The sequence below is a fragment of the Cinclus cinclus genome, chromosome 29 (assembly GCF_963662255.1).
Source record: "Cinclus cinclus chromosome 29, bCinCin1.1, whole genome shotgun sequence".
In the NCBI taxonomy this organism is placed as follows: Eukaryota; Metazoa; Chordata; class Aves; order Passeriformes; family Cinclidae; genus Cinclus; species Cinclus cinclus.
Genome location: NC_085074.1, coordinates 659920 through 668505, shown reverse-complemented (window position 1 = coordinate 668505; position 8586 = coordinate 659920). Strand labels below are relative to the sequence as shown.

General features: G+C 52.3%; 3 protein-coding genes across 3 annotated transcripts; all 3 read left to right on the top strand.

Moving 5' to 3' along the window:
- Nucleotides 1–2265: 2265 nt before the first annotated feature.
- Nucleotides 2266–4319, top strand: LOC134054587 (gastrokine-1-like). Its single transcript, XM_062510442.1, has 5 exons — nt 2266–2340; nt 2660–2812; nt 3036–3146; nt 3652–3790; nt 4210–4319. Exons 1-5 carry the CDS (start codon nt 2266–2268, stop codon nt 4317–4319), a joined length of 588 nt encoding a protein of 195 aa, XP_062366426.1.
- Nucleotides 4320–4379: 60 nt separating this feature from the next.
- On the top strand, nt 4380–6433 carry LOC134054586 (gastrokine-1-like). Its single transcript, XM_062510441.1, has 5 exons — nt 4380–4454; nt 4774–4926; nt 5150–5260; nt 5766–5904; nt 6324–6433. The coding sequence occupies exons 1-5, from the start codon at nt 4380–4382 to the stop codon at nt 6431–6433; spliced, it is 588 nt and encodes a 195-aa protein (XP_062366425.1).
- A 60-nt stretch (nt 6434–6493) lies between these two features.
- Nucleotides 6494–8547, top strand: LOC134054585 (gastrokine-1-like). Its single transcript, XM_062510440.1, has 5 exons — nt 6494–6568; nt 6888–7040; nt 7264–7374; nt 7880–8018; nt 8438–8547. The coding sequence occupies exons 1-5, from the start codon at nt 6494–6496 to the stop codon at nt 8545–8547; spliced, it is 588 nt and encodes a 195-aa protein (XP_062366424.1).
- Nucleotides 8548–8586: the final 39 nt, after the last annotated feature.

Genomic DNA, 8586 nt, shown 5'->3' with positions numbered 1-8586 from the left:
ATCATGCATTGCCCTCAATGTCCTGAGAGTCGTGGAGCTTCAGTACTGCACTGGCAATGGCGATGGCAATGGACAGGTGAGAAAACCTTAGCCCTTACCTTTCTTGAACCAGAATGGGGGCCTTCAGAGCTGCTGCCCAACGCCTGCCCTGATGCCCTTCCTGCCTGGCATCTTCTCTTTTGAGAGCTTCCTGCTTGAGGGTGCAGATGCTGAAACAGAGCACTGGGTCAGCAGAGGCTTCCCTCCAGGACTTCACCATGGATTGAACTGTGGCCAGTGCTCTTGCACGCATCAACAGGTGTCTAAAGACACCTGTCACAGCTGTCAGATGCGGCAATGTTTCACAGAAAGCTTAAAAAGGTTTCTTACGGCCTTTGCCCAACACCACAGCCGTGATTCTGGCTCCTTTGGAAGAGACTGAGGGCAGGGCGGGCACTTCCCAGGGGGCAGCAATTCTTCCATTGTAGCAGGGATTTTTCAGAAGCTTTGGGCACATCACTGGCTCCCTTCAAAGGTGAAACGTCTTCTATCCCTTGGCTCTCTAGTCTCCTCAGATTCCTGGCGGCTTCGTCAACAACACCCAAGTCATCATTGGTGGCCAGTCCCAAATTGTGACCATCAACAGGCAGTGGCACGTGGCAATCATTGAGCAAAGCAGCATCAGCGGGTCCTGGAAAACCATCTGGAACTACAACACGGTGAGTGGCAGGGAGGGGACTCATTCAAAAAGTGTCCAAGGAGACTGGCTCCTTGTCGAGCTGGCCCAGGGGTGCTGTTTGTTTCCTTTTTCTGACCGTGTTGAGTGCACCATTTTGGGTAGGAACTCTAGGGCACTCGTTCCGGTTTTAACAAAGGGTTTTCTCCAATCCCAAGGCTTGAAGGAATGAAGTGCCAGCACTCGGTAACATTGCTTTTTAACAGGGCGTCGTTGCAACCAAAGTCACGCAACAGAGCACCTGCTACATTTCCATCATGAACAAAAATGAGATGCCCAGCTTCAGTAATCTGGCCCGCCTGGCACAAGAGAGCAGGGTAAGATTCCAAAGGAGTAGCAGGTTCCTCAGCCTGGAGTTCACTGGCCCATTTCTTCATGTGCTTTTTCCTTCTTGGCAGGATGAGGTTGTCACAAGTGGCAGGATTTTCTTCCTCTCAACAGTAGTGGGGCTTGAGAATTTTTCCATAAGGAAGCTTTGCTGAAAGAAGAAAGGGGCTGCACCATTGCCTTCCTCCCCTTCTCTTTCTCTGATGATGTTGAGCTCCCAGTCTTGCTGGGCCAACCCTGTTTCGGAGGAGCCCTTCACGGGCCTTGCTGCTCTTGGCATGCCAAGATCTCAAAGTCATACGCAGACTATTCAGTACCAAAGTGCATTGGTCAGCTCGGAACTTTGCACTGCAGCTCTTCTTGGCCAGACTGCCTTTTCCTTTGGGGCGCAAGAGAGCGTCTCCCTATTCCCGAGCCTTTCCCCCGAAGGGAGCATGCCTAGCAGGAACCAGATCCCAGCACTGCTCTTGCTGAATGCTGGTTTTTGTTGTTTAGAACCAGATTGGCTTTGGAAGACCTACCAAGAAGATCACCTTTGTCGCCAACGGACTGGTCAACAACCTCAGCTCTTACGGATCAGATGTCTTCTCCATGTGCAGTGGACTCACCACCTACATGGCTTACAAAGTTCACGGTGCGTGCAAGCATGGGAATTCTGTCTCTAAGTGACCTGGCATTTGTTTCCCTGGTGGGAGGACCAATGCACAACGGTTGCTCTTCCACCTCGAGTCACACAGACACCAAGAGCTTCAGCAGTTGCACAAAGGGTTCGCCGTCTTTGCAGATCCGCACTGGAGCAGGGTGGTGTCACGGCTGCAATAAATGGCCCGATCCAAAGCCTTACAGCTCCTTCCTGGGAAGCTTAGGGAGGCTTACGTTTGGGCCCCGAGTGTTCCCGCTCACGCTGAGCTCCCCCGCAATGCCCAATCTAGAAAAAGGGTCGTCCTAGGAACGGCTGTGCTTCCGGTCAGAGCTGACTGGTGGTTTGAATGGCAGCCGAGGTCTTAGGCGCTAGCTCATGGGGTTTTGCTTCTTCCTTCCTTGCTTTCCAAGGACTCCAAGTGAATCTGGGATCATGCATTGCCCTCAATGTCCTGAGAGTCGTGGAGCTTCAGTACTGCACTGGCAATGGCGATGGCAATGGACAGGTGAGAAAACCTTAGCCCTTACCTTTCTTGAACCAGAATGGGGGCCTTCAGAGCTGCTGCCCAACGCCTGCCCTGATGCCCTTCCTGCCTGGCATCTTCTCTTTTGAGAGCTTCCTGCTTGAGGGTGCAGATGCTGAAACAGAGCACTGGGTCAGCAGAGGCTTCCCTCCAGGACTTCACCATGGATTGAACTGTGGCCAGTGCTCTTGCACGCATCAACAGGTGTCTAAAGACACCTGTCACAGCTGTCAGATGCGGCAATGTTTCACAGAAAGCTTAAAAAGGTTTCTTACGGCCTTTGCCCAACACCACAGCCGTGATTCTGGCTCCTTTGGAAGAGACTGAGGGCAGGGCGGGCACTTCCCAGGGGGCAGCAATTCTTCCATTGTAGCAGGGATTTTTCAGAAGCTTTGAGCACATCACTGGCTCCCTTCAAAGGTGAAACGTCTTCTATCCCTTGGCTCTCTAGTCTCCTCAGATTCCTGGCGGCTTCGTCAACAACACCCAAGTCATCATTGGTGGCCAGTCCCAAATTGTGACCATCAACAGGCAGTGGCACGTGGCAATCATTGAGCAAAGCAGCATCAGCGGGTCCTGGAAAACCATCTGGAACTACAACACGGTGAGTGGCAGGGAGGGGACTCATTCAAAAAGTGTCCAAGGAGACTGGCTCCTTGTCGAGCTGGCCCAGGGGTGCTGTTTGTTTCCTTTTTCTGACCGTGTTGAGTGCACCATTTTGGGTAGGAACTCTAGGGCACTCGTTCCGGTTTTAACAAAGGGTTTTCTCCAATCCCAAGGCTTGAAGGAATGAAGTGCCAGCACTCGGTAACATTGCTTTTTAACAGGGCGTCGTTGCAACCAAAGTCACGCAACAGAGCACCTGCTACATTTCCATCATGAACAAAAATGAGATGCCCAGCTTCAGTAATCTGGCCCGCCTGGCACAAGAGAGCAGGGTAAGATTCCAAAGGAGTAGCAGGTTCCTCAGCCTGGAGTTCACTGGCCCATTTCTTCATGTGCTTTTTCCTTCTTGGCAGGATGAGGTTGTCACAAGTGGCAGGATTTTCTTCCTCTCAACAGTAGTGGGGCTTGAGAATTTTTCCATAAGGAAGCTTTGCTGAAAGAAGAAAGGGGCTGCACCATTGCCTTCCTCCCCTTCTCTTTCTCTGATGATGTTGAGCTCCCAGTCTTGCTGGGCCAACCCTGTTTCGGAGGAGCCCTTCACGGGCCTTGCTGCTCTTGGCATGCCAAGATCTCAAAGTCATACGCAGACTATTCAGTACCAAAGTGCATTGGTCAGCTCGGAACTTTGCACTGCAGCTCTTCTTGGCCAGACTGCCTTTTCCTTTGGGGCGCAAGAGAGCGTCTCCCTATTCCCGAGCCTTTCCCCCGAAGGGAGCATGCCTAGCAGGAACCAGATCCCAGCACTGCTCTTGCTGAATGCTGGTTTTTGTTGTTTAGAACCAGATTGGCTTTGGAAGACCTACCAAGAAGATCACCTTTGTCGCCAACGGACTGGTCAACAACCTCAGCTCTTACGGATCAGATGTCTTCTCCATGTGCAGTGGACTCACCACCTACATGGCTTACAAAGTTCACGGTGCGTGCAAGCATGGGAATTCTGTCTCTAAGTGACCTGGCATTTGTTTCCCTGGTGGGAGGACCAATGCACAACGGTTGCTCTTCCACCTCGAGTCACACAGACACCAAGAGCTTCAGCAGTTGCACAAAGGGTTCGCCGTCTTTGCAGATCCGCACTGGAGCAGGGTGGTGTCACGGCTGCAATAAATGGCCCGATCCAAAGCCTTACAGCTCCTTCCTGGGAAGCTTAGGGAGGCTTACGTTTGGGCCCCGAGTGTTCCCGCTCACGCTGAGCTCCCCCGCAATGCCCAATCTAGAAAAAGGGTCGTCCTAGGAACGGCTGTGCTTCCGGTCAGAGCTGACTGGTGGTTTGAATGGCAGCCGAGGTCTTAGGCGCTAGCTCATGGGGTTTTGCTTCTTCCTTCCTTGCTTTCCAAGGACTCCAAGTGAATCTGGGATCATGCATTGCCCTCAATGTCCTGAGAGTCGTGGAGCTTCAGTACTGCACTGGCAATGGCGATGGCAATGGACAGGTGAGAAAACCTTAGCCCTTACCTTTCTTGAACCAGAATGGGGGCCTTCAGAGCTGCTGCCCAACGCCTGCCCTGATGCCCTTCCTGCCTGGCATCTTCTCTTTTGAGAGCTTCCTGCTTGAGGGTGCAGATGCTGAAACAGAGCACTGGGTCAGCAGAGGCTTCCCTCCAGGACTTCACCATGGATTGAACTGTGGCCAGTGCTCTTGCACGCATCAACAGGTGTCTAAAGACACCTGTCACAGCTGTCAGATGCGGCAATGTTTCACAGAAAGCTTAAAAAGGTTTCTTACGGCCTTTGCCCAACACCACAGCCGTGATTCTGGCTCCTTTGGAAGAGACTGAGGGCAGGGCGGGCACTTCCCAGGGGGCAGCAATTCTTCCATTGTAGCAGGGATTTTTCAGAAGCTTTGAGCACATCACTGGCTCCCTTCAAAGGTGAAACGTCTTCTATCCCTTGGCTCTCTAGTCTCCTCAGATTCCTGGCGGCTTCGTCAACAACACCCAAGTCATCATTGGTGGCCAGTCCCAAATTGTGACCATCAACAGGCAGTGGCACGTGGCAATCATTGAGCAAAGCAGCATCAGCGGGTCCTGGAAAACCATCTGGAACTACAACACGGTGAGTGGCAGGGAGGGGACTCATTCAAAAAGTGTCCAAGGAGACTGGCTCCTTGTCGAGCTGGCCCAGGGGTGCTGTTTGTTTCCTTTTTCTGACCGTGTTGAGTGCACCATTTTGGGTAGGAACTCTAGGGCACTCGTTCCGGTTTTAACAAAGGGTTTTCTCCAATCCCAAGGCTTGAAGGAATGAAGTGCCAGCACTCGGTAACATTGCTTTTTAACAGGGCGTCGTTGCAACCAAAGTCACGCAACAGAGCACCTGCTACATTTCCATCATGAACAAAAATGAGATGCCCAGCTTCAGTAATCTGGCCCGCCTGGCACAAGAGAGCAGGGTAAGATTCCAAAGGAGTAGCAGGTTCCTCAGCCTGGAGTTCACTGGCCCATTTCTTCATGTGCTTTTTCCTTCTTGGCAGGATGAGGTTGTCACAAGTGGCAGGATTTTCTTCCTCTCAACAGTAGTGGGGCTTGAGAATTTTTCCATAAGGAAGCTTTGCTGAAAGAAGAAAGGGGCTGCACCATTGCCTTCCTCCCCTTCTCTTTCTCTGATGATGTTGAGCTCCCAGTCTTGCTGGGCCAACCCTGTTTCGGAGGAGCCCTTCACGGGCCTTGCTGCTCTTGGCATGCCAAGATCTCAAAGTCATACGCAGACTATTCAGTACCAAAGTGCATTGGTCAGCTCGGAACTTTGCACTGCAGCTCTTCTTGGCCAGACTGCCTTTTCCTTTGGGGCGCAAGAGAGCGTCTCCCTATTCCCGAGCCTTTCCCCCGAAGGGAGCATGCCTAGCAGGAACCAGATCCCAGCACTGCTCTTGCTGAATGCTGGTTTTTGTTGTTTAGAACCAGATTGGCTTTGGAAGACCTACCAAGAAGATCACCTTTGTCGCCAACGGACTGGTCAACAACCTCAGCTCTTACGGATCAGATGTCTTCTCCATGTGCAGTGGACTCACCACCTACATGGCTTACGAAGTTCACGGTGCGTGCAAGCATGGGAATTCTGTCTCTAAGTGACCTGGCATTTGTTTCCCTGGTGGGAGGACCAATGCACAACGGTTGCTCTTCCACCTCGAGTCACACAGACACCAAGAGCTTCAGCAGTTGCACAAAGGGTTCGCCGTCTTTGCAGATCCGCACTGGAGCAGGGTGGTGTCACGGCTGCAATAAATGGCCCGATCCAAAGCCTTACAGCTCCTTCCTGGGAAGCTTAGGGAGGCTTACGTTTGGGCCCCGAGTGTTCCCGCTCTCGCTGAGCTCCCCCGCAATGCCCAGTCTAGAAAAAGGGTCGTCCTAGGAACGGCTGTGCTTCCGGTCAGAGCTGACTGGTGGTTTGAATGGCAGCCGAGGTCTTAGGCGCTAGCTCATGGGGTTTTGCTTCTTCCTTCCTTGCTTTCCAAGGACTCCAAGTGAATCTGGGATCATGCATTGCCCTCAATGTCCTGAGAGTCGTGGAGCTTCAGTACTGCACTGGCAATGGCGATGGCAATGGACAGGTGAGAAAACCTTAGCCCTTACCTTTCTTGAACCAGAATGGGGGCCTTCAGAGCTGCTGCCCAACGCCTGCCCTGATGCCCTTCCTGCCTGGCATCTTCTCTTTTGAGAGCTTCCTGCTTGAGGGTGCAGATGCTGAAACAGAGCACTGGGTCAGCAGAGGCTTCCCTCCAGGACTTCACCATGGATTGAACTGTGGCCAGTGCTCTTGCACGCATCAACAGGTGTCTAAAGACACCTGTCACAGCTGTCAGATGCGGCAATGTTTCACAGAAAGCTTAAAAAGGTTTCTTACGGCCTTTGCCCAACACCACAGCCGTGATTCTGGCTCCTTTGGAAGAGACTGAGGGCAGGGCGGGCACTTCCCAGGGGGCAGCAATTCTTCCATTGTAGCAGGGATTTTTCAGAAGCTTTGGGCACATCACTGGCTCCCTTCAAAGGTGAAACGTCTTCTATCCCTTGGCTCTCTAGTCTCCTCAGATTCCTGGCGGCTTCGTCAACAACACCCAAGTCATCATTGGTGGCCAGTCCCAAATTGTGACCATCAACAGGCAGTGGCACGTGGCAATCATTGAGCAAAGCAGCATCAGCGGGTCCTGGAAAACCATCTGGAACTACAACACGGTGAGTGGCAGGGAGGGGACTCATTCAAAAAGTGTCCAAGGAGACTGGCTCCTTGTCGAGCTGGCCCAGGGGTGCTGTTTGTTTCCTTTTTCTGACCGTGTTGAGTGCACCATTTTGGGTAGGAACTCTAGGGCACTCGTTCCGGTTTTAACAAAGGGTTTTCTCCAATCCCAAGGCTTGAAGGAATGAAGTGCCAGCACTCGGTAACATTGCTTTTTAACAGGGCGTCGTTGCAACCAAAGTCACGCAACAGAGCACCTGCTACATTTCCATCATGAACAAAAATGAGATGCCCAGCTTCAGTAATCTGGCCCGCCTGGCACAAGAGAGCAGGGTAAGATTCCAAAGGAGTAGCAGGTTCCTCAGCCTGGAGTTCACTGGCCCATTTCTTCATGTGCTTTTTCCTTCTTGGCAGGATGAGGTTGTCACAAGTGGCAGGATTTTCTTCCTCTCAACAGTAGTGGGGCTTGAGAATTTTTCCATAAGGAAGCTTTGCTGAAAGAAGAAAGGGGCTGCACCATTGCCTTCCTCCCCTTCTCTTTCTCTGATGATGTTGAGCTCCCAGTCTTGCTGGGCCAACCCTGTTTCGGAGGAGCCCTTCACGGGCCTTGCTGCTCTTGGCATGCCAAGATCTCAAAGTCATACGCAGACTATTCAGTACCAAAGTGCATTGGTCAGCTCGGAACTTTGCACTGCAGCTCTTCTTGGCCAGACTGCCTTTTCCTTTGGGGCGCAAGAGAGCGTCTCCCTATTCCCGAGCCTTTCCCCCGAAGGGAGCATGCCTAGCAGGAACCAGATCCCAGCACTGCTCTTGCTGAATGCTGGTTTTTGTTGTTTAGAACCAGATTGGCTTTGGAAGACCTACCAAGAAGATCACCTTTGTCGCCAACGGACTGGTCAACAACCTCAGCTCTTACGGATCAGATGTCTTCTCCATGTGCAGTGGACTCACCACCTACATGGCTTACAAAGTTCACGGTGCGTGCAAGCATGGGAATTCTGTCTCTAAGTGACCTGGCATTTGTTTCCCTGGTGGGAGGACCAATGCACAACGGTTGCTCTTCCACCTCGAGTCACACAGACACCAAGAGCTTCAGCAGTTGCACAAAGGGTTCGCCGTCTTTGCAGATCCGCACTGGAGCAGGGTGGTGTCACGGCTGCAATAAATGGCCCGATCCAAAGCCTTACAGCTCCTTCCTGGGAAGCTTAGGGAGGCTTACGTTTGGGCCCCGAGTGTTCCCGCTCACGCTGAGCTCCCCCGCAATGCCCAATCTAGAAAAAGGGTCGTCCTAGGAACGGCTGTGCTTCCGGTCAGAGCTGACTGGTGGTTTGAATGGCAGCCGAGGTCTTAGGCGCTAGCTCATGGGGTTTTGCTTCTTCCTTCCTTGCTTTCCAAGGACTCCAAGTGAATCTGGGATCATGCATTGCCCTCAATGTCCTGAGAGTCGTGGAGCTTCAGTACTGCACTGGCAATGGCGATGGCAATGGACAGGTGAGAAAACCTTAGCCCTTACCTTTCTTGAACCAGAATGGGGGCCTTCAGAGC

Coding starts and splice junctions, on each gene's coding strand:
- LOC134054585 (XM_062510440.1), top strand. CDS start 6,494: ATGCCCTTCCTGCCTGGCATCTTCTCTTTTGAGAGCTTCCTGCTTGAG. Junction 6,569..6,887: donor ATGCTGAAACAGAGCACTGG/GTCAGCAGAGGC, acceptor TTGGCTCTCTAG/TCTCCTCAGATTCCTGGCGG. Junction 7,375..7,879: donor GCCTGGCACAAGAGAGCAGG/GTAAGATTCCAA, acceptor TTTGTTGTTTAG/AACCAGATTGGCTTTGGAAG.
- LOC134054587 (XM_062510442.1), top strand. CDS start 2,266: ATGCCCTTCCTGCCTGGCATCTTCTCTTTTGAGAGCTTCCTGCTTGAG. Junction 3,147..3,651: donor GCCTGGCACAAGAGAGCAGG/GTAAGATTCCAA, acceptor TTTGTTGTTTAG/AACCAGATTGGCTTTGGAAG. Junction 3,791..4,209: donor CATGGCTTACAAAGTTCACG/GTGCGTGCAAGC, acceptor TTGCTTTCCAAG/GACTCCAAGTGAATCTGGGA.
- LOC134054586 (XM_062510441.1), top strand. CDS start 4,380: ATGCCCTTCCTGCCTGGCATCTTCTCTTTTGAGAGCTTCCTGCTTGAG. Junction 4,927..5,149: donor CCATCTGGAACTACAACACG/GTGAGTGGCAGG, acceptor GCTTTTTAACAG/GGCGTCGTTGCAACCAAAGT. Junction 5,261..5,765: donor GCCTGGCACAAGAGAGCAGG/GTAAGATTCCAA, acceptor TTTGTTGTTTAG/AACCAGATTGGCTTTGGAAG.